General features: G+C 41.7%; 1 protein-coding gene across 3 annotated transcripts in view; it reads right to left on the bottom strand.

Moving 5' to 3' along the window:
* LOC138964112 (uncharacterized) overlaps positions 1–25,873 on the bottom strand; it is an 86,400-nt gene that overhangs the window by 17,478 nt on the left and 43,049 nt on the right. For 2 of the 3 annotated variants that reach the window (XM_070335993.1, XM_070335992.1), the window contains exons 3-7: positions 12,733–12,799; positions 11,326–11,436; positions 9,215–9,330; positions 7,959–8,088; positions 3,911–4,080 (exon numbers count right to left, since the gene is read on the bottom strand). In XM_070335993.1, coding sequence (XP_070192094.1) covers positions 3,911–4,080; positions 7,959–8,088; positions 9,215–9,330; positions 11,326–11,436; positions 12,733–12,799 — 594 coding nt within the window. The remainder of the gene's footprint in view (positions 1–3,910; positions 4,081–7,958; positions 8,089–9,214; positions 9,331–11,325; positions 11,437–12,732; positions 12,800–25,873) is intronic. The other variant, XM_070335994.1, reaches the window with a different exon arrangement.

Here is a 25,873-nt window from a genome sequence, read left to right as displayed (position 1 = left end):
CTCTCCCGTAAAGCATGTTTCTGATCACTGCGCTCCCGGAGCCTTTATACATACAGAACAAACATACTTCCATTTGACCTCTCACCGAACGGGAGCAGCCTGGCTGCTTTCCGTTGAGGATGAGACATTTTCAAAGAATTCATTTTGCACAGTTAGAAAGGAAGTACATTGAAACAAATCGGAAGCTCGTTTTGGCGCTAGACCTAAATTGACAGCTTGTTACACAAACATTCTTAAATCATAATAGAACTCTTTTCTTCATCAAGACAAGATCAGTACAATTCGAAGTTTGGAAAATTTGAAAAAAGGGAGCCCGGAACCAGTTCATGCAAGGACGTGTTTGTCCAAGCAGACTAATTTTCTGCATATCGCTGGATTCTTTGAAGCAAACCGCCGCCAATAGGTTCGTGTGGCTCGCAGTCGTTTGTAGCATTTTAGATTCAGAGGTACACAATAACGTGCAAAACCACAAACTGACGACTAAATTGTGAGAGAAAAAAAGAAAAGTGGGTCACACGGGTCCACGATGGCTAAGTGGTTGAAAAAAATTCGAAAACTGGTGTATATTGTTTACGCATGCAAAATAGCCATTCAAACGAACTGTGTCATTAAATGCTGTCAAATGCTATTGCAAGTGTGTTCCAAAAGGTGTGCTTATTTCGTGAAAGATTTTATCGTTCTGTAAACCTCTTGGGATGCGTAGTGGGGCTTTTAAGCATTTTACATGGACTAATTAATTCTTTTAAAACGAAAATTTCTTTCACATTAGGATTTGCATACAACAATGGTGTGACGATATATAAATTGATGTCAGGAAATGCACCAACGCCCTACATTTCAAAATCAATAATTCAAGAAATTCGAACAAATCTCGGAATGATTCACCCCCACCCCAAGAATTGATCTGTACGACCCCAGTCTCTTCTGGCGCCCTTATGTGGAACTCCATTGACACAATATAATCAATTTGCTAATCAGTGAAAAATCATTCAAGGAACATTTCTTACCCTATCTCTTGCACAACTTGTAAGCAATATATTACTATTGTGTAGCTTATGAATTATCAGTAACATATGATTGCACTCAAAACACATAGTTCGGTAATCTTGAACTTTAGTGTGTTAAATTCATAGCTCAGAATCCAGTGGCATTCTTTACTTATTTATGATACAAGTTCCTGTAATCAAGCCAAAGAACATTTGTTGTGAAATTAATTGACGGATTGAGCTCCAAACTTAAGCATAATTAATTAATTTGGTTGTCATATACCTTCCAAGTAGAATTCAACACTTTCGACCAGGAAATGCGATAAAAAAAATGTCAAGCTCACATTCAAAGCATTTTAGATTACGCTTCAACCAGGTGCAAATGTCATGAAACCCTTTTTTAGCTTACACAAACGTGCAATTAAATTAGTGCTTCTAAAAAACAGAACTCTGTCAGAATCTGATCATGAATGTCTTAATATTCTCCTTATAAAGGAAAGACTTATCTACAACAAAGGAGTTCTTATGCATAAAATAATAACATGTCAAGTCCCATCTGTCCTTTTTGAACCACAAACCGTTCTCGTCATACACATAAACTAACTTCACGCATTCCAAGAAATGATCTAAACTCGGCCAACAAAATATTGTAGAGGGCCTCTAATGGAATGGAAAGCTGGAATGAACTGACACGGGATTGAATGTTTTAGTTGGGGTACGAATATTGGTGCAATAATTGTTTTGCCGTGTTTATTTAAAGCCAGTCTGATTTATTCAGTAAACTTGCTGTGGAATTCTTTTCCCACTATAATGAGGGTAACTTTGAACATGAACAAAAATCAACTAAACGAGCACCTAAAAACCAAATTATAAATGCTTTCATAGAGTTTGCATTCATATAATTTAAGTTCATCCATGTAAGTTACATTAGTTATTTGTAAAAAATGTGTTTTTCTAATTTTGACGACGGCTGAATATGTAAAAGTATGATATGTAGAGGTTACATGCCGAGTCTCAGTGATTATCAAAAATAATGGTCGAAGTTAGCGGATCATGAAAAATGCGAGCTTTAGCGAGCTTTTTCATGACCGCGAACTGAGACCATTATTTTTTATTATCACTGAGACGAGGTGTGTAACCTCTTTATTCCTCCTTTCTTCAGTTATTCAAAGAAAAGAGGAGTTTTTTTGCGAAAGTTTGATCGAATCCTATTCTCTCAACCAGTCAACCTGCGCAGGCGATCGATTAATGCGCGGTTGTATTCCGTGCAAATCATTTCATTCTGTTAACACTTCTTGTCAGTTTTCCTATTTTGGGATAAAATCAAGAACACAGTTACGCTGTTGTTCTGCTGTGGCGGCGAAGGCAGATATTGTGTGTTCTGTATATGTTTTGGTATCGCTTAGGATAATGTTTTTTCGTCAAATGGGACTAGCAGACGAACTTTTGCACCCGTGTTCCAACGTTAAAAACTGTATGAAGTTCAGTTTTCTGGGGAAAATAGTGTATGAAACCCCTTTATGTTGTTTAAATTGATGAGATGTGTGCATTTGGTTGCGTGTGATCTGTTTATTAAATGAAATATTGTTGAAAACTGACCGTCGGATTGCAGTCTGTTGTCGAAGGAACTGAGTGAAAAGAAGGGGAACTACTCTTGTCGCTAGACAAAGTATGAGTTACTTGCCTTGGGAAATTGCTTGTGATGAACGGCTTGAGCACGGCAGATGAGATTCAGAAAACAACCGAACTCATGGATTTTATATGGAGATTCATGTGTTCAGGCCTGTAGTTGTTAATTTAAATGCGGTATGTTTGTATTGTTTGCTCCAGAGATGTATACTTCGTACATTAGAGCGTTCGGAACTTTTCAGTCGCAAAAAGTAGTACCGAAACAGAACAACCTCTCAACCCATTGCACTATCGAGGATTCAGGCTGTTGCTGGGTCGTTATTTGTTTGGTTGCTGGGTCATTATCGAAAAATAACTACCCCTACAAGTTTACAGAGGTAAAGAAGCAGAGGGGGGAATAATGCTTATTCCACTACCCTTGCAAAATAAAGATTGATCATTATCATTATGTCTCGCGCTCTTACTCCACTATATTGCTAATATCTCTCCCACATCTGTTCAGCGAATGACTTCATATACTTTGGTGTACATTAGCGTGAGATGTGGGATGATAATTTTACAAAGTTTTGAATATGAAAGTCAAGCCGTTTGAATTTTATTCTTTAACAAAAAAATCAACTTTGCAGATTGCCTCAACGACAACAGTAGGCTATTGGAGGTTTGACACTGAGCAGCGACTACACTCGTCCGACTTATCCCTCCAGATTCCCTGTAATTGCTTTTTCAACTCATTGTCTGAGGATGGATTTTGTATGCGAAGCCTTTCAGAAGAAACAAATTTACAGGTAAAAATCTGTAGGTCTCAAACCGGGTTTGTGTGGTTACCACTCAATGCTAAACCTCGTTTTGGAATACATTTTCGAAAGAGCAAAAACGTCAGCTCATTTAACAGATATACTTGAACATTTGAGAACTCATCACCGAATATCTCAAGCCAATGTTCACCGAATATAAAGTTGTTCGAAAAACAAATCAAGGAGTTATTAGCATTTTAATGGGTGGCATTTGTGGGGGTCACCCTGAATATGTCTATAAAAAACATACACAACTACATAACACACACACATACAGACACACACGCACACACACACACACACACACACACACACACACACACACACACACACACAGGCGCTCACGCATGAATACTACGTCTGATGAAATGTACCTAAAAACTCAACAGACTTGATAAGAAAATCACTTTCTTTTAACCTAATTGAAAACTTGTGAATTGACAACAAAACGCAAAACTAATGTCGTTATTTCAAGAGTGCTTGTTTAGTTCCATGACTTACGTTGTTTTCAAAGGGTATTGTCGCGTCAGTACAGACAGGCTGAGTCATGGGCTGTGTGACGTAACCCAAGTTGACCGACGTGACGTCATAACCACGGGGCACATCCAGAATGAGAAGGCCTCTCTGCCCTTGCTTCTCTTTCTCCTGATACCTTGCTGTCAGCAGCTCCGCTGTGAAATACAGTACAACATACCAACAGTCGACCGTAAGAGAGTCCCAATACAGGACAGAAAGCCATTAATCTTTCTTCTTCTTCTTCTTCTTCTGCGTTCATGGGCTAAAAGGAAACTCCCAAGTACACTCATGTTTTTTGCACGAGAGGGTTTTTTATGTTTCTATAACTCACCGAACTCTGACCTGGATTACAAGATATTTTCCGTGCGCATTTGGTCTTCTGTTTGCATGTACACACGAAGGGGAATAACGGACAGTATCAGGTCTGCACATAAGCTGACTTAGGAGATCGGAACAATCGCCACCCTTAGCCCGTCTCCATGCGAAATGCACATTATGAAAAATTCTTCTTCGCCATGGCAGCCGGGTGTCTTTTCCCGGGTACAAGTGAAGTCCACATGAAAATACTGCTTATTTTAATTTCAAGCTTCATTGCAATTCACCCCAAAAATAAAGATAAGGTAAGAGTTGTGTCTGCCAGAGAGTAGCACAGTAAAATGTGCCTTGTCAAACGTTTTGTTTGCTTGTTGTTACTAACAATATTATCATTGAAACTTCCACAGTGCGCTAAGAGATCATAGAAGAGTATATATCGAAAATAATTACTATGCGCTTCATTTCAATAGTTCATTTTTACATTTAGTCAAGTTTTGACTAAATGTTTTAACATAGAGGGGGGAATCGAGACGAGGGTCGTGGTGTATGTGTGCGTGTCTGTCTGTCTGTGTGTGTGTGTGTGTGTGTAGAGCGATTCAGACTAAACTACTGGACCGATCTTTATGAAATTTGACATGAGAGTTTCTGGGTATGATATCCCCGGACATTTTTTTCATTTTTTCGATAAATACCTTTGATGACGTCATATCCGGCTTTTTGTAAAAGTTGAGGCGGCACTGTCACACCCTCATTTTTCAATCAAATTGATTGAAATTTTGGCAAAGCAATCTTCGACAAAGCCCGGGGTTTGGTATTGCATTTCAGCTTGGTGGCTTAAAAACTAATGAGTGAGTTTGGTCATTAAAAATCGGAAACTTGTAATTAAATTAATTTTTTTATTAAACGATCCAAAAACAATTTCATCTTATTCTTCGTCATTTTCTGATTCCAAAAATATATACATATGTTATATTTGGATTAAAAACAAGCTCTGAAAATTAAAAATATAAAAATTATGATCAAAATTAAATTTCCGAAATCGTTTTAAAAACTATTTCATCTTATTCCTTGTCGGTTCCTGATTCCAAAAACATATAGATATGATATGTTTGGATTAAAAACACGCTCAGAAAGTTAAAACGAAGAGAGGTACAGTAAAGCGTGCTATGAAGCACAGTGCAATCGCTACCGCGCCAAACAGGCTCGTCACTTTCACTGCCTTTTGCACTAGCGGCGGACTACGTTCAGTTTCATTCTGTGAGTTCCACAGCTTGACTAAATGTAGTAATTTCGCCTTACGCGACTTGTTTTGATTTGCTCTATGAATCTCATAGCGCATTGTGATGTTTCGATAACTTAAACATTCATTTCTTTACACCATTATAGAAACCTTTCAATTTCTTTGAAATAGGTAAAATCTCAATTTGAGAGGATCCATAGCAGTGTCATCCGAGTATTTAATTACTGGTGTTAAAACATTGTGTTGGCATTCGTTTATCTGTGTACGAAAAGGGATTGTGCCCTGTGCATGTGATGCGCCTGTCGATTAAAAAACAAGTCGCGTAAGGCGAAAATACAATATTTAGTCAAGTAGCTGTCGAACTCACAGAATGAAACTGAACGCAATGCAACGCAGCAAGACCGTATACTCGTAGTCCACCGGCACCGCTCACGGCATAGGCAGTGAAATTGACAAGAAGAGCGGGGTAGTGGTTACGCTATGCTGCATAGCACGCTTTTCTGTACCTCTCTTCGTTTTAACTTTCTGAGCGTGTTTTTAATCCAAACATATCATATCTATATGTTTTTGGAATCAGGAACCGACAAGGAATAAGATGAAAGTGTTTTTAAATTGATTTGGACAATTTAATTTTGATAATAATTTTTATATATTTAATTTTCAGAGCTTGTTTTTAATCCGAATATAACATATTTATATGTTTTTGGAATCAGCAAATGATGGAGAATAAGATAAACGTAAATTTGGATCGTTGTATAAATTTTTATTTTTTTTTACAATTTTCCGATTTTTAATGACCAAAGTCATTAATTAATTTTTAAGCCACCAAGCTGAAATGCAATACCGAAGTCCGGGCTTCGTCGAAGATTACTTGACCAAAATTTGAACCAATTTGGTTGAAAAATGAGGGCGTGACAGTGCCGCCTCAACTTTCACGAAAAGCCGGATATGACGTCATCAAAGACATTTATCAAAAAAATGAAAAAAACGTTCGGGGATTTCATACCCAGGAACTCTCATGTAAAATTTCATAAAGATCGGTCCAGTAGTTTAGTCTGAATCGCTCTACACACACACACACACACACACACACACACACACACGCACAGACAGACAGACACACATACACCACGACCCTCGTTTCGATTCCCTCTCGATGTTAAAATATTTAGTCAAAACTTGACTAAATATAACAAGTCGCGTAAGGCGAAAATACAATATTTAGTCAAGTAGCTGTCGAACTCACAGAATGAAAGTGAACGCAATGCCATTTTTCAGCAAGACCGTATACTCGTAGCATCGTCAGTCCACCGCTCATGGCAAAGGCAGTGAAATTGACAAGAAGAGCGGGGTAGTAGTTGCGCTAAGAAGGATAGCACGCTTTTCTGTACCTCTCTTTGTTTTAACTTTCTGAGCGTGTTTTTAATCCAAACATATCATATCTATATGTTTTTGGAATCAGGAACCGACAAGGAATAAGATGAAAGTGTTTTTAAATTGATTTGGACAATTTAATTTTGATAATAATTTTTATATATTTAATTTTCAGAGCTTGTTTTTAATCCGAATATAACATATTTATATGTTTTTGGAATCAGCAAATGATGGAGAATACGATAAACGTAAATTTGGATCGTTTTATAAATTTTTATTTTTTTTTACAATTTTCAGATTTTTAATGACCAAAGTCATTAATTAATTTTTAAGCCACCAAGCTGAAATGCAATACCGAACCCCGGACTTCGTCGAAGATTACTTGACCAAAATTTGAACCAATTTGGTTGAAAAATGAGGGCGTGACAGTGCCACCTCAACTTTCACGAAAAGCCGGATATGACGTCATCAAAGACATTTATCAAAAAAATGAAAAAAATGTTCGGGGATTTCATACTCAGGAACTCTCATGTCAAATTTCATAAAGATCGGTCCAGTAGTTTAGTCTGAATCGCTCTACACACACACACACACACACGCACGCACGCACACACACACGCACATACACCACGACCCTCGTTTCGATTCCCCCTCGATGTTAAAATATTTAGTCAAAACTTGACTAAATATAAAAACGAACAAAAATGAAAACAGAGCTCCCTAGCTAGTAACGTTAACATACTGAATGACACGTATTGAAAGGTAAGCCTATGATCTATATCATGAGCCTGGGGGTAGCATTACCTTCCAATAAATTGTACTACGAAAACGCAGAGCAGAAATTGATGAGGAGAGTGCACATTGTTCGAGACGAGTGCAGGCGTTACACTAGAGGGTAAACGTGGCTTGTATGCAAGCTGAAAATGGTCAAGGTGGGAATTTGGTTTTTTTCTGAGTTGAGTTTGTAAAATGATGCGCTCAAAACACAGATAGAACTATTATCAACAACGTGCTGAGTCAAGTATACACACACACACACACACACACACACACACACACACACACACACACACATTGGACCGTTAGAAAGACAGCCAAACATACCATCATGACCCAATACACGATGCGTGGACTGTGTGATGTCACAAAGGTCAGAGAGGTCGTGTACTCCAGTCACAGTGACGTCAAGAACAGCGAGAGTGACGTCACACCAGCATGTCAATTCCACCGTCATCTGCACGACAGTATGAAGGAGGTTTCACATCGGAAGTCATTCACACAGTTGTTGCAGACGTTTTTTGGTGACGGTGTGTCGCTGGGACTAAGCTGACTTTATCATTCATACATGAACGCAATCTGAGTTCGTTTGTTTGATTGTTTATTGTTCGTTTCTTTGTTCGTTTGTTTGCTTGTTTTATTTTATTTTATTTATAATCTTGTAGCAGTAGATTTCTTTACTTGTTTATTCTTTAGCAATTTTAGACTAGTCCCTCTTTAGGGCGAGGACCAGATGCGAAAAAGCAGATCACTGCTTACTCTATTACCCTCGTTAAAAAAAAGAATTGTTCTTGTTCTAAGCTTGTTCTTTACAAATATTCTCTCTCTCTCTCTCTCTCTCTCTCTCTCTCTCTCTCTCTCTCTCTCTCTCTCTCTCTCTCTCTCTCTCTCTCTCTCTCTCTCTCTCAGTATGATTGGAAACAGTTTTGCGGATTGTGCAGACCCAGAGACGGTATCCATGTCCCACCCCCGTGTCACCACAGGACGAATTTCCTGACCCCGTTAAGGTCAACACTTGTTCTTCCTGAAGGCATCTATATAGATTCACACGTTTGTGCTCTCGGAGTTTGGTTCTACTTCAAACAGTTTGAACGAAGTTTATGCTCTCAGAGTATCACAGGTTTTATCAGTGTGACAGGGGAGGCTATCGCTCCTTTCACAGCAGACTCTGCACCCGAGTTGTTGGCCTTTAAGTCAACACCGGTGGATTGTGGAATTCTGTTTGTGATGGGGTCTGGTGGTTTCCGATTGTCTGTATGTTCATGGAAACCTTCGGGTTTGCATAACAGTTTTTATAGGGCTAAGAAATTAGCCCTAACATTTTCAATCCTGTTTGATTGCACTTCGCCTCCCGAGGTGATCGTAGTGTTACGGCACTCGGTTACATCAGGTTGCCAGTTTACAATCTAAAAATGCTGTTTCAACATCAGGTTTCGATATAGGGATTTGAGCTCTCCGTTTCGAGTGAAACGGAGAGCTCAAATCCCTATATCGATAGGGTGATGGAATTCGTCTCCGACGGTCAGTATGAGCACCTCCCCCCCCCCCCCCCCCCCCCCACTAAAGTCCAGTAAACATCGTACCGGGCTGTGATGATGTGGCGGCCTGACGATGAAGTAGTGGGCAAAACCCAGGCGTTGAAGAGCTGATCCCACCCTGACGTGACCCTCCAGCGATATTTCGTAATGACACACTGCACCTGCAACACATATTCACACACACACACATAAACACGCACATACACACACGCACGCACGCGCGCTGTTAAACAAAGTAATGTCACAAGTTTGACTGAGATAACCTGGCTATTCCGACTTGGTCGTGGAATAGTTCTCTTCCTTTCAATTAACATTCATTGTTTCGCCTGCGGGATGATGTAAGTAATCATGAGTGATATTGAATTTAGTAGGTAGGTTGGATAGAATCAGATTTCCAATCTCATTGAGCTGAATCGCGGGATTGCTCATAAGGCTGGATAGAATTAGAATTCTGATTCTATCTAATGAACGTTTGAGTAAAAGCAGAAGTACATTATAATTAGAAGTCGTTAACGACCAATACATGCAGTCGACGTGCGGTGATAAATTCGCCTATTTGGCTTTTCCCAAAAGCCAATGTTACAAAAAATAGAATGGGTAACTTTGGGAAATCGTTCACTGGAAGTACTCGAAAATTATGCAACCCTTTGATGAATTCAATCTTCAATACATCACTCAAAGCCTTTGGGGTGAATTAAAATGATTAAAATACAAGAACTACGAGATCAGAACGGGAAAAAAAGTTGAAACATTTAAACAAAAGTTTGACTGTTAAGAGATTCACACCCGTGGCCGCCAAAGTAACGACTTTGCAGTCGGGCGCTCTACCGATTGAGCTAACCCGACTCACTGTCCTCCGGGGTAAAAAAAAATAGACATTTTGACTTCGAATATTACTCGTGAGTTCTCGCGCATGTGTATCAGTATCTACTCGTCGGTTTCCCAGTTTCTCCGTTCGCATTTATGTACTGTCGTATATGATCTAAAACGTCAGTATCCCCCTCCATTGCCTCTGTCGACGCCCTTTTTTAACCGCTTGCTTCCTTTTATATAATAAACCCTCCATGGGGCATCATCGTCCCGAAAGAAATCTTCAAAACCGTGTGAAATGCTGGGTAGGGAAATCCTGTCATGAAATGACGTCAGCGCCTTTCGGAGCTGAACTGCCAACATAATATCGGTCACACTTGAAATTAATGCTGCTTGAGTTTGCTTTTTTAACTGACACGAAGTGAACGGGAGCATAGGGTCAGTTATCAACTTGACTTACCTCGATCGACCGAACGTACAGTATACAAATACGAACGGAGAAACTCGCAAACCGACGAATCGATACACATGCTCGTCGAGAACTCACGTGTGATATTCGGAGTCAAAATTTCTATTTTCACCCCGACAAACAAGTGAGTCGGGTTAACTCGATCGGTAGAGCGCTCCACTTTCAAGTCGTTACTTGGGCGGTCACGGGTTTAAATTTCTTAGCAATCAAGAACATTTTCAAACTTTTTTTTTAAATTTTTCAAGTTTTTCTTTATTTTCTGAACTCGTAATTCTTGTGTTTTATTTATTGTGATTCATTCCCAAGGTTTTGGGTAATGTATTGAAGATCGAATTTATCAAAGGGCTGCATAATTATCGAGTACTTCCAGTGAACGATTTCCTATAATTACTCATTCTATTTTTTAGTAACAATAACATCGGCTTTTGACAAAACTCAATGGGCGACTGTATCACCGCGCGTCGACTGCATGTAGTGATCGTTAACGAGTCTAATTATAATGTATGTCTGGTACTGTTCGTTATGTCGAAGAGGTAAGTTAAGTTGATAACAGTCCCTTTTGCACCCGTTCACTTGGTATCAGTTTGGAAAGAAAACTTACGTAGCATTAATTTCAAGTGTTGGATGTCTAGCTCCGAAATGCATTGACCAATCACCGAAAGGCGCTGACGCCATTTCCTGAAAGGATTTCCCTAACCAGAATTCCATACTAACTTATAAGATCATATATACCTATCGGGTAAAACAAATTCCGATCTCAACCAGGTAAGATTAGAATTTGTGTTCTATAACCAAGGAATCCGATTTCCGGTTGAGATCTCATTCGTAATTTGCAGACTCCAATCTCAGCTATGACACATGCCCGCTATCTACCTACCTGAGCTGGCGAGGGAGACTGCAAGGGAGGTGTTGCGTGCAGTCACACTGGATGTGTTGGTCATTCTCACGCTCCCAGTGTCGGCAGCCTGCTTGCCAACTGCAACAAAAACTACGAACGTATCACGTGCACGTACCGCTGACGATGCTACCGTTTGTATCATTGCTTCGTGTGTCTGTATTTCATGAGCGATTTTGTTTATATAAATTATACCCTTGTGTTTCCAAAGAGCTGCGCTGTTTTGATTTATTGCGTGTGCGTAAATCGTGAAGCAGCAAGGAAGATTAAAGTACTTTGACCTAGTTAGGTACATTATTTAAGTAATTATAAGTGGCAGGCGGAACTGTTATTTGTCACTTACAAAAGTGAAAACAGACGACTGGAGGGGACAGTCCCTATAAACTTCATTCACGCTTACCTTGACTAAATGTTTTAACATAGAGGGGGAATCGAGACGAGGGTCGTGGTGTGTGTGTGTGTGTGGTGTATGTGTGTGTGTGTGTGTGTGTGTGTGTGTGTGTGTGTGTGTGTCTGTGTGTGCGTGTGTGTGTGTGTGTGTGTAGAGCGATTCAGACTAAACTACTGGACCGATCTTTATGAAATTTTACATGAGAGTTCCTGGGTATGAAATCCCCAGACGTTTTTTTTCATTTTTTCACTGAATCATTTTCGTGCTGTTCCCATTCCACCTGGGAGGGACCTAAGTTCATTCAAAGGTGGTCGAGTGTGACAGGGAGACTACATTTGATAAATGTCTTTTATGACGTCATATCCGGCTTTTTGTAAAAGTTGAGGCGGCACTGTCACACCTTCATTTTTTAATCAAATTTATTGAAATTTTGGCCAAGCAATCTTCGACGAAGGCCGGACTTCGGTATCGCATTTCAGCATGGAGGCTTAAAAATTAATTAATGACTTTGGTCATTAAAAATCTGAAAATTGTAATTAAAATATTTTTTTATAAAACGATCCAAAATTACTTTTATTTTATTCTTCATCATGTTCTGATTCCAAAAACATATAAATATGTTATATTCGGATTAAAAACAAGCTCTGAAAATTAAAAATATAAACATTATGATCAAAATCAAATTTCCGAAATCGTTTTAAAAACAATTTCATCTTTTTCCTTGTCGGTTCCTGATTCCAAAAACATATAGATATGATATGTTTGGATTAAAAACACGCTCAGAAAGTTAAAACGAAGAGAGGTACAGTAAAGCGTGCTATGCAGCACAGCGCAACCGCTACCGCGCTGAACAGGCTCGTCACTTTCACTGCCTTTTGCACTAGCGGCGGACTACGGTCATTGTGAAAAAATGCAGTGCGTTCAGTTTCATTCTGTGAGTTCCACAGCTTGACTAAATGTAGTAATTTCGCCTTACGCGACTTGTTATTGATACTGACATGATACGTGACGCATGTAGTAGCCGTCAAATGTCGGAGAGGTCTGCACGCACACACCTGAATCACTCTGCAAGACACAAAAAGAGAAAGACCGTTCTACAAAATACCTTTGCAAAGCCGCAATACTACACACATTCTGTATAACTAAATGACTGCTTTAATGTATATAACCTGTCTAAATCGACCACCTAAGGGAACAAATAAAAGTGGTCGTTATGGAAAGAGGAAATTATAGAGGTAAGAACATCGTCCAGGTTTCTTTAGGATGGCCGTAATTGGCAGGTGGTCGTTTTCAAAAAGGTGGTCGCCAGGGCAGGTTCGACTGTACAGCTGAGGTGCGTTGCTTAGGCAGACCGTAACAGAACGTTTGCAAACGTTTTCTACGCAACGCATAGTTTTGTCGTATCGCTCGCTAACGCTCGTACGAGTACTATTGTCTGGGGTCACTGAAGCGTAACAAAGGCGACCGCTCGCCAAGAATGGTCTAGGCAACGGGAGTTTAATTTGTGCCGAGCATTCTGTAACGTACCTGAGAGGTGGCACGCCAGAAACTATTGCACTGTACTGAGCTTGCTGTTTGACTCTCTTTCTCTCTATCGCAGTCTCTCTCTCTGTCTTGCGTGCTCTCTCTCTCTTTCTCTGTCTCGCTCTCTCTGTCCCTCTGTGCCTGTCTCTCTGTCTACGTCTCTGTCTCTCTCTTTCTCATTCTTTCTTTCTCTCTCTCTCTCCCCCCCCCCCCCCCCATATCTCTCCCTGTGTCTTTCTTTCTTTTTACCTCTCTCTCTATATCTGTCTGTCTCTCTTTGTGTCCGTCTGAAAGTCTCTCTCTCGTATCTTTTTTGCTCTCTTTCTATCTCTCTCTCTCTTTCGCTCTCTTTTCCCTCCCTCCTCTCTTTCTCTCTCTCTCTCTCTCTCTCTCTCTCTCTCTCTCTCTCTCTCTCACACACACACACACACACACATTCTTTATGTTCGTCTGTCTCTCTGTCTCCCCCTATCTCTCTCTCTCTCTGTTTCTCTTTCTCTCTCCTCCTCTCTCTCTTTGTCTCTCTCTCTGCCACTCTCTCGTGGTGTATGTGTGTGTGTGTGTGCGTGCGTGCGTGCGTGTGTGTGTGTGTGTGTGTGTGTGTGTGTGTGTGTGTGTGTGTGTGTGTGTAGTTGTGTGTCTTTCTTTGCTTGTTTAGTTGTTTGACCTGTGGTTTTGTGTGTCATATTGTATTTGCTGCAAGGTCGCGTTATCTGCTTTTTTCACGAGATCGGACTTAAGATTGAAATGGCTGACGTCCACAAAAATTCAGAGCGAGAAGAATGCGTGCAGATAGTGACATATCCTTGGCATTCGATGTCATTAATCCAACAAAATAAGGGCACAAATTTGTGCCCCACAAACTGCAAATGTGCCTCACAATTTTTTGGGCTTATTTTTGTGGGGCACATTTTGTTTTTGTGGGCCACAAACTGTATTTGTGGAGCGTAAAATAAGGGGCACAAATTAAGCTTCATAGAAAATAAGGAAAAATATTTGTGGGGCATAAACAGTGTTTTTGCCCCAAAAAATGTTTTGGGCTCTTTCTTTTTCCTCCATATTTTGGACGTTGAGCGTGGTTTGTCAGACCTATAGCGTTTCGGTTTTTAGTTACAAAATGGCGGATCAAGGATCGAAGGCGATCAGTTTGGAAAGAATCTCCAATGATGTTTGCTAATGCGAGAGAATTGGGACGGGCGAACCTTTGCATATTAACCAGGGGTAAGTTTCCATGTTTCGTTTTATAACTTACAGTGGGTCTATAGTAGTATGTGTTGCAACATGTGTCATTTCGACTCACTCGAGTCACTGTCAGTGTCAGTCCACAGGCGGAAGCCGGGAAGGTATCGTTCACTGAACCAACAGACAAAACTGCAGACCCTCGACCGTGTGCAAAACCAGGCCCTCCGACTCATCACTGGTGCAATGAAATCCGCGCCCATCAAGGAAATGGAGAAGCTTACCACCATCCAACCCCTCTGTCAGAGAAGAGAAGCCAAGACCATGGTACAGGCCGAGAAGCTCAAGTGCCTACCCGACCACCCCATGAAGCACAGACTGAGCAACCTCACCAAGAACCGGCTCAAACGGAGCAGTTTTGTACACGAGAGCAAGAGACTTTCTCGACAGTACAGGGAAGTCCTCCCACAGAACACTCTACCTCTGACTCAAGAAGAAGAGGAAACCCCCAAGGCAACAGAGAAACCAGGCATCCAGATCTGCACCAGTGTTCCACATGTTACCTCAGGAGAAGATCAGAATGACACAGCTCGACAGGCACTCACCTTAGCCCTGATCGACGAACAGTACCCAAAAGAGGCGTGGATCCATGTATACACCGATGGATCAGCAACTAACGCCGTGCTCAATGGAGGTGCTGGCATTCTGGTCCAGTTCCCTGGGGGACATACAGCTACATCCAGCGTTGCCACTGGCAAACACTGCACAAACTATAAAGCAGAAGCAGAAGCTCTCATGCAGGCCGCCTCCTTGGTTCAGGACTCCGCAGACCCTTGCTACCAAGTTGTCTTCCTCTCGGACGCCCTTTCAGTCCTTCAGGCCCTAGAGAACGACAAACTCCCACAGCTGGCCAAAGCATTACAGATGGTCAGACAAACCAGAAGAGTTGTCCTCCAGTGGATACCAGCACACTGTGGGATACCAGGAAATGAAAGGGCAGATGAGCTGGCGAAAAAAAGAAGACCAACCTGAAAACAGTGTCAGCTTTAGTGAGCAGAAGACAATCATCAAGGCATTGATGAGGCTAAGGACAAACAGAGATGACTACCACACAATGTCCAGAGAGCAGCAAGTCAACCTCATCAGGCTGCGTACTGGCCACAACAGGCTCAATGCTCACATGAACCGAAAGTTCAAGCTGGCGCCATCACCAACCTGTGCCTGCCGTCAAGAAGACCAAACAGCGGAACACATCTTACAGCGATGTCCCATACTAGATGAGGAACGAAAAGAAGTGTGGCCGTCACCAACTCCCTTGCAGACCAAACTATACGGCAGTCGACAGGAGTTGGAGAAAACGACAACATTTATCACCAGTGCTGGACTGATCGTGTAACCTCTGCGAACGCCAAGAAGAAGAAGAAGAAGACTGAACCAACACGAAGATAGTTACTCTGTACAAGGATTTCCTCATTAATTTTTAAGAAGAAGATTACCACTGCCACGTTTTTGCAACCTCTTTTCGACCCAATTCGAGGTGCATGATCATTATATTTTGGGGATATAGCTCAGTTGGTAGCGCGCTGGATTTGTATTCAGTTGGCCGCTGTCAGCGTGAGTTCGATCCCAGGTTCGGCGGAAATTTATTTCACAGAGTCAACTTTGTGTGCAGACTCTCTTCGGTGTCCGAACCTCCCCCCGTGTACACTACATTGGGTGTGCACGTTAAAGATCCCACGATTGACAAAAGGGTCTTTCCTGGCAAAATTGCTTAGGCACAGTTAATAATTGTCTACCGATACCCGTGTGACTTGGAATAATAGGCCGTGAAAGGTAAATATGCGCCGAAATGGCTGCAATCTACTGGCCGTATAAAATTTCATCTCACACGGCATCACTGCAGAGCGCCTAGAACTGTACCCACGGAATATGCGCGATATAAGACTCATTGATTGATTGATTGATATTTTAAAAATTCTTTTTTTTAAGATTGAATCCAACTTCCAATTCCAAGACAGTGAATGAAAATCAAAGCTAGTGCTGATCAGATGTTTTAAAGGTGGTTGTCTACATTTTTGCTTTTTTTCAATAATCTTATGGTTAGATTTCGCTAAAAAGTTATGTCAGATGATGAATGAACCATGGGGAAAAAAGTTATAAAAAAGAAAATATGGAAAAAAAGATTTTATTTTGGGGTAGCGTGACTCACGCTTCCAATATTTTGTTTTCTGTTTGCTGAGAACATGTGCTTTGCCTAAAAATACTGACCAATCAAATTCATGTCACTATGCTTATAGCCACGCCCAAACAAGTGCAGCAACAGTTTGACACTGGAGCGCTGTCCACGCTTTTTTTTTAAAACGCACGAAATGCACGGGATTTGAGAGGAGTTTTGCGCTTGGTATTTTCCAAATAAAGATATCCTACTATGAGTACTATGCTGGAATACTACAATGAATTTTCAAACGGCTACACTGGCTTCGTCTTTCCTGATCGAAAGGGGGTGTATTGTTGATAATTGTAGATAATAGACTCTGCATTTTAATGGTCAAATGGCGATTTCGGTATAAAAATGTAGACTGCAAGGACCTTTAATGCTAGAATTAGAAATAGATAACCTTCTCGGAATATATTTGCAAGCAGGCTGGAGCCTGATTTAAGAATCAAATTGCTGACTTACCCAGGCTGGCTGGTTACGAACAGTGTGTTTGTTTGAAAAGCAATCAATGGTTTTACTGCTCTGCTAGTACTTACCATTTTGAAAGTGATGTTCCCAATTATTTTATTGCAGCATACCTGTCAAGTCTTACGGTTTTCGCGTAATTCTTACGGAATTTTGTTCAAGTCTTACGGCGTAGATCTTACGGTGTTTACAAAACAATTTGGTCAAATAAAAAAAGATCGCAAAGGTTCGTCCGAGAACAAAGTAACAGCTACAAAATCTCGCGGTAACTGATCCGGCGGAAGTACAAGGCAACGCGCATGTGCACACCGTCAGCGCGATCTGACCGAGTACTGTGCGACCACACGCGACCTCAAATTAAAGCAGTTACATGTACTATTGTTGTTGTTCTCGGTATCTTCAAGGTATTTTCTCACGTTGTGCGAAGGTTTAAGCCATAGAAATGAAACTAAGGGAGTTGTGATGCATTTTCGAAGAGCTCGCGATCGAAAGCGAAAGGAGCCGGATTTCTGTCACATCCAATCATGTCGGACTTGTTTTTAGAACACGCGCGACCTCAAACTAAAGCATTTACATGTCATATTTTTGTTGTTCTAGTATCTACACAGTATTTTCTCACGTTGTACCAAGTGTGAAGCCATATAAATAAAAATAAGGGCGTTGTGATCGATGCATTTTCGAAGAGGTAGAGAGCGAAAATTAGCACCGGATGTTTGTCACAACCGATCATAATCATATGCGACTTGTTTTTAGAATATGCAACCTCAAACTAAAGCATTTACATGTCATATTTTTGTTGATCTGGTATTTGTCCTTGATTGTTGAGACACACATGAGTGCAGTTCAGTGTTGAAAAAAAGTTTGTTTTTTGATTATGTGTGAAATAAGGCTGACTTCTTGTTGTTGTGTGTGTATGTGTGCATGTATTTAGTTCTTGTGGTGATTAATCTAACGACTTCTGCAGTTTTGTACGTTGTCTTATGCTTTTTGGTGCAAACTTATGGTTTTGCAAACTTATGGAGCAAAATCTTATGGTGAGAGTCCACAAGAGCTTGACAGGTATGTTGCAGGTTGGCATCAATCAGAAGAGAGCTAGAGTATGTTCAACGTCAAGGTCAAGGTCAGTTGAAAAAGCTAACGGATTGCTGCATGATCTTGAGGCTGTCAGAAGTAAAATATTTGATGCCACTGCCAGCGACAAATCAGGTAAGAGGTTTTATTATGTACAACTGTCTGTGTTATGACGTACAGTGTGTTTTTTCCTTCCCCTCCCTCTCATTCTCAAGTTCTGGTCAGAATAACTCATATGGAGGTGTGTGTGTGACTGTGAGCAAGACTGAGAGAGTGTTTTCGTTTTTTTATAATTCATGTTCAGGGATAATGATAAAATAATGAACACCTACTGACCAAACCACAGAACTGCTCGAAGCTCTTAGCCTTATTTCACCAGTATGATGATCAGTTCCTCCGGTATTAGAATCATTACTAATACTAGAAGCGCAATACTTTCAGTGTGTATCTTTAATACTAGAGGAATACCCGGCTTCGCCGGGGTGAATCGCGAGACAGAGACAGACAGCGTGGCGGTTCACCACAATCACCTTTGAAGGCGAAGTCCTGTCAAACGGGATTGAGAATTTTAGAGCTTATTTCTTAGCCCTATATTATCTGTTATGGCTTCTCAAATGCCAGAACATACAGACAGACAAAAGCCGCCAGACCCCATCACAAACAGAACTCTACAATCCACAGGTGTTGCCTCCACACACACACACACACACACACACACACACATAGACACAGACACAGAAGCCGTATATATCTATCTATATATATAAATATATAGAGATAGATGACAGTGGATTTTTCGATAAATAGATTCGACCTTTGCACTTTTACAGTGAGGACAACTTACGGGTACATGCAAGGAAAGCCCACAACTTCTAAGGCGAACAACTCTGCAGAGTCTGCTGTGAAGGGCGACGGTAGTCTCCCTGTCACACTCGACCCCCTTTGAATGAACTTAGGTCCCTCCCAGGTGGAATGGGAACAGCACGAAAATGATTCAGTGGCCTGAACATTTCATGTCGAGTCCCATCGCTGTCGACGACGCCAAATGTAACCGAGTGCCAAAACACCACAATCACCTTTGAAGGCGAAGTCCACTCAAACGGGATTGAGAATAACTGTTATGGCTTCTCGAAGGAAGGCCTGAACATACAGACACACCAAAGCCGCCAGACCACATCACAAACAGAACTCTACAATCCACAGGTGTTGCCCACACACACACACACAAACACACACACACAGAGAAGCCGTATATATATGTATATCTATATCTATAAATATGACAGTGTATTTTTCGCGTGGCTATAAATTGATTCGACCTTTTCACTTTTACAGTAAGGACAACTTACGGGTACATGCAAGGAAAGCCCACAACTTCTAAGGCGAACAACTCTGCAGAGTCTGCTGTGAAGGGCGACGGTAGTCTCCCTGTCACACTCGACCCCCTTTGAATGAACTTAGGTCCCTCCCAGGTGGAATGGGAACAGCACGAAAATGATTCAGTGGCCTGAACATTTTATGTCGAGTCCCATCGCTGTCGACGACGCCAAATGTAACCGAGTGCCAAAACACCACAATCACCTTTGAAGGCGAAGTCCACTCAAACGGGATTGAGAATAACTGTTATGGCTTCTCGAAGGAAGGCCTGAACATACAGACACACCAAAGCCGCTAGACCACATCACAAACAGAACTCTACAATCCACAGGTGTTGCCCACACACACACACAAACACACACACACACACACACACACACAGAGAAGCCGTATATATATATATGTATATCTATATCTATAAATATATAGAGATAGATGACAGTGTATTTTTCGCGTGGCTATAAATTGATTCGACCTTTTCACTTTTACAGTAAGGACAACTTACGGGTGCAATCGTGACATTCTAAAAATAGTAACGTAGTAACGGGAATATGGATTGACGCCACACGAAGGAAGGGAGATAAACGCTGAAAACACTGGAGAATGAAAACACTGGAGAAGATAAGGAAGAGTTACTGGGAATGGATCCAGAGAAAAACAGAGAAAAACCAAAATCGGTTCAGCGCTGCGCGCTGAGAGCACGTGTTGAAATATCTCATCGATGAGGTTGTGTCCGGGGTGTAGCTGAATACGGTCTCCAAATTTGAAAAAGATCCACCGAGAACTTTGGCCGTGCATCGCGGACACACACACACACACACAGACAGACAGACAGACAGACACAAGTCGTATATATATATATAGAAAATAAAATGTATTGACACTTGCGGGTTATTGTGTTGAGGCATACAGAGGGAAAGAGCTCTCTCCTCTCTCTCTCTCTCTCTCTCTCTCTCTCTCTCTCTCTCTCTCTCTCTCTCTCTCTCTCTCACACACATATTCTGTATGTCTCTCTCTGTTCGTCTGTCTCCCCCTCTCTCTTTCTCTCTTGTCAAGGCCCAGCATCGATTTGTTTAAAACTAGTTTTTCTTATTCTGGTGCGTTCATATTTGTTCTTTGTTTCATGTGTGTATTATAGTAGGGACTAGCTGTAAGAAAGGACCATATGGAGCTAATGCTATCATCCCTCGGTAATAAAGTTTTCGAGTTCGAGTTCGAGTTCTCTCGCTTTCTGTCTCTCTCTCTCTTTCTCTTTACCTCTCTCACTGTCTCTCTCTGTCTTTCTCTCTGTCACTCTCTCTCAGTCTCTCTCTCTTTTTTCTATCTCTCTCCCCCCTCCCCCACCTTCATATCTCCGTGCAATGAAGTGTGTGGGTGTATTTTCTTGTTTGCGTGTGCGTGGCTCTGTGTGTGTGTGTGTGTGTGTGTGTTTGTGTGTGTGTGTTTATGTCTGTGTATGTTAATGTGTGTGAGTGAGTGTGTGTGCATGTGTGTATGTAAACATGTGTGTGTGTGTGTGTGTGTGTGTGTGTGTGTGTGTGTGTGTGTGTGTGTGTGTGTGTGTGTGTGTGTGTGTGTGTGTGCGGAAGGACGAGAGGGGGAAAGAAAGAGGGGGGCGGGAGAGAGGGAGAGGAGGGCGAGAGAGAGAGACTGAGAGCGAGAAAGAGAGAGAAAGGGAGGGAGAGACAGACAAACAGACGGACAGGGAGAGAAAGATAGAGACAGAGACACGGAGAGAGACACGGAGAGAGAGAGAGAGAGAGAGAGAGAGAGAGAGAGAGAGAGAGAGAGAGAGAGAAAGACTGACTATTAGGGTTTAACGTCCTCTTAGACCAACTGGTCTATATTGGGACAGGTATTGGTAATACGCTGAAGATATGGTGTGATACTTTGATTCGAACAAGCCCGCTGTGGTTGTCTTCTTCGACACACCAGCATTGGGTTTGTCTCGTCAAAGTATCGAAATACGATCATGATAATCAGAGACGAGAGATGATGCTTGCGTGTCTTCGTGTTTTCCAAGCCCTGAGACTTTCGCTGTGAACGTGGGATCTTTTTCGTGCGCATGTGTGCACACGGGGGTGTTCGGACACCGAAGAGAGTCTGCACAAAGTTGACTCCGAGAAATAAATCTCTCGCCGAACGTGGGGATCGAACCCACGCTGATAGCGACCAACTGGCTATAAAGCCAGCGCGCTACCAACTGAGCTACGTCCCCGCCCTTGAGAGAATCACGTCGAACCTAAAACCGCGATTTGTAAAAATGTAAAAATGTAATAATATTGCATTCCACAAAGTAATGCACGCCTTTTATTATTATTAATTTTTCTTGTTTAGAGCCTCTACGCTGAATGGTGGGGGTGGTTTTAGTTCCACATCCCATTTTGGTGCAATCCCATTTTGCCGCCGTCCCATTTTTTTGCCCCATCCCATTTTCGCGACATTTCACAAGCCAACCGTCATTTTACTAACATGTCATAACAATAGCGCGACATCCCATTTTCACACCATATCCCATTTGGTTGCCATGCCGTTTCACCGCATTCCATTTCGCCCCCATCCCATTGTCGCGACATTTCACAAGCCAAGCGTCATTTTACTACCGTGTCATAACAATAGCGCGACATCCCATTTTGACACCATCCCATTTGGCCGCCATCCCATTTTTTATATTTAGTCAAGTTTTGACTAAATATTTTAACATCGAGGGGGAATCGAAACGAGGGTCGTGGTGTATGTGTGTGCGTGTGTGCGTGCGTGCGTGCGTGCGTGCGTGTAGAGCGATTCAGACCAAACTACTGGACCGATCTTTATGAAATTTGACATGAGAGTTCCTGGGTATGATATCCCCGAACGTTTTTTTCATTTTTTTGATAATGACGTCATATCCGGCTTTTCGTGAAAGTTGAGGCGGCACTGTCACGCCCTCATTTTTCAACCAAATTGGTTGAAATTTTGGTCAAGTAATCTTCGACGAAGCCCGGACTTCGGTATTGCATTTCAGCTTGGTGGCTTAAAAATTAATTAATGACTTTGGTCATTAAAAATCTGAAAATTGTAAAAAAAAATAAAAATTTATAAAACGATCCAAATTTACGTTTATCTTATTCTCCATCATTTGCTGATTCCAAAAACATATAAATATGTTATATTCGGATTAAAAACAAGCTCTGAAAATTAAATATATAAAAATTATTATCAAAATTAAATTGTCCAAATCAATTTAAAAACACTTTCATCTTATTCCTTGTCGGTTCCTGATTCCAAAAACATATAGATATAATATGTTTGGATTAAAAACACGCTCAGAAAGTTAAAACAAAGAGAGGTACAGAAAAGCGTGCTATCCTTCTTAGCGCAACTACTACCCCGCTCTTCTTGTCAATTTCACTGCCTTTGCCATGAGCGGTGGACTGACGATGCTACGAGTATACGGTCTTGCTGAAAAATGGCATTGCGTTCAGTTTCATTCTGTGAGTTCGACAGCTACTTGACTAAATATTGTATTTTCGCCTTACGCGACTTGTTATTTACTCTTCTTGCCAAGCAAGCCTCACTATACTACTATACTGCGTTATTCAACTGGGAAGACATTCCGTTTACGCCAAATTCCATTTTTGCCACAATCCAAAATGTCACAAAATAGGGATGGCGGCAAAATGGGATGACGGCAAAACGGCATGGCGACAAAATGGAATGTGGCGCTAGTGGTATGACACGATTGTAAAATGACACTTGGCCTGTGAAATGTCGCGAAAATGGGATGGGGGCAAAATGGGATAACGGCGAAACGGGATTGCGCCAAAATGGGACGTGGAGCTAATGGTACATGACATGGTGGTAAAATGACACTTGGCCTGTAAAATGTCGCGAAAATGTGATGGGGGCGAAATGGGCTAACGGCGAAACGGGATTGCGCCAAAATGGGATGTGGAGCTAATGGTACATGATATGGTGGTAAAATGACACTTGGCCTGTAAAATGTCGCCAAAATGGGATGGGGGCGAATTGGGATAACGGCGAAACGGGACTAATAGATCCCTTTTTGGGATTGACTTTGGGGTAGTGCGACTCTGTCACTGCTAGCTTTCCACTGGGAGGAAGCGACCGGAATTTCCAAACGATGGGACATCCTAGTAATGAAAAAAAAAACAACAAGAAATTCCTCCGAGTTACCATTCTCACTGCCACCAACTGAGAAGGCACTGCTAACAAGTGTGGTTAAAATAAGTTGATTGAGTGGACAAAGAGACAGGCGGAGAAAAAGACAAATCAATATAACTCTTTCTGTAACACCTACTGACCGCATTTTTTGTAACAAGAAGAGCAAACGCTCGATCGAGTCACTTTCGCAGTTCTGAATATTATATGAGGCATCAGATGGACAGGAAGAAATTGCTATTCACAACACAATGAGTCACGTTCACATAAAATTTGAGCCCGGTCACTTTTATAGTTTCCGAGAAAAGCCCAACGTTAAGTTGTGTGTTGCCGAACAGAAAAGGCTAGTTATCTCCCTTGTTTTTCTGATAACGTTCGTAAAAGGCTACAGATGTAAATACTTTGATGTAAAGAATAATCCTTCAAAGTTTCAATCACATCCGATGAACTTTGTCAAAGATATAAAATGTCTAATTTTTCCTTTGACGCTGACCTGTGACCTTGAAAAAGGTCAAAGGTCAACGAAACCATCGTTAAAGTGTAGAGGTCATTGGAGGTCACGACTAAACAAAATATGAGCCCGATCGCTTTGATAGTTTCCGAGAAAAGTCCAACGTTAAGGTGGTGTCTACGGACGGCCGGCCGGACGGCCGGCCGGACGGCCGGCCGGACAGACTAACACTGACCGATTACATAGAGTCACTTTTTCTCAAGTGACTCAAAAACCGTCTCATGTATATACTATAAAACATGCTCACCACGTGTGGATTAAATCAGAGAAAAAAAATTAAAGGACACTGTTAGTTGACTAGTGAAGTTAAAATCTTGTAAATTCATCAGCTTTTGACAATCACTTCACGATTTGGACAATGGGCTGCCGATTTCATGTATTCGGCAATTAACACAATCCGGCACGACATATGTATATAGCATTCTGGAAAAGTAAGGGAGTGTATTGTAATTAATCAGGTATCATGAAGATGACACTTTAAAGCAGAGAGAGAGAGAGAGAGAGAGTGCGCGCGCGAGGAGGTTGTACATCGCCGTGTAGGTGCACACGCAACTCTGTGGGCCGCTGGCTACACTGGCTAAAGATGATGGAAAGAAAGAAAGAGAGAGAGAGAGAGAGAGAGAGAGAGAGAGAGAGAGAGAGAGAGAGAGAGAGAGAGAGCATTACATATACGCAAACTTGTTCATTCAATACAATGGCAGAAATCCTGTCACCATTCCAGAGCTGTGACGAGAACGCACACGCCTCGCTCGTGCGACACACAACGTAATGCAATGGCACACACACAACGCACACCTCCCACAGCGCTCGTTTCGGTCAACATTGGTCAAGCTGACTAAGAGCGAGTTTTCGCGAGGAACAGGGTTGAGCTACGGTAGGGTCACTGCGCATGTCTGGGTTTTTTCTTCGCGGAAACGCTGTTGGGTTGTGTCCAGTCGCGTCCCTTGCAACAAGATGGCGACAAGCGCGTTACGGATTTACTGTTGTGGAGAGTTGATGGACGACGATGATGAACAAGCAGTACTGTTTTATTGTTGATGTGAATGTAATGCCAAAACATCGAACTATCGATTCGAACGTCAATGAAGAAGTGAGCGTGAAAATCGAGCGCAAAACAGCCGGGTAAAAGTTCAGGGCGCTAAAGTACATTTGAGCCGAAATCGCACCCAAACTCCTGTTGACCTCATTTCTTCCCAAAATAAACATCACTGCTAAAATAAAATGCATTAAAACCAAGACAGTATCCAACCCAGTATCCTTGATTTTTGAAAGGCTAAGTAATTTACAACAAATGTCTTCTCACAATCCGTAACTTTGTCAAAAAATATTTGCAGAAGTTTCTCACCTCGCCTTGGCAGCCATCTTGGAACTGGAGAGACCCTACGCAGGAAGCAAGGTTGAAAGTTGGTTAACCGGTGACGTCACTCCAGTCGTACCGGACCGAGTTTTTGCGACCTCCGGTTCGACTCGAGTCACCTTAGTTGACGCTAAAACTCGCTCTAATGCAAGCCGCCCTGACCCTACACCTCGATGTCATAGTCGGCGGGGGTCTGTGCTAACGGCTAATGACAGACAGCCTAAGTGTGGTCAATGGGCTCTAAGATTGATGTTTGAGGTGGGCCATGGGAGATGT

The sequence above is a fragment of the Littorina saxatilis genome, linkage group LG4 (genome assembly GCF_037325665.1).
Source record: "Littorina saxatilis isolate snail1 linkage group LG4, US_GU_Lsax_2.0, whole genome shotgun sequence".
Taxonomy (NCBI): domain Eukaryota; kingdom Metazoa; phylum Mollusca; class Gastropoda; order Littorinimorpha; family Littorinidae; genus Littorina; species Littorina saxatilis.
This window is presented reverse-complemented; position numbering and strand designations above follow the sequence as displayed.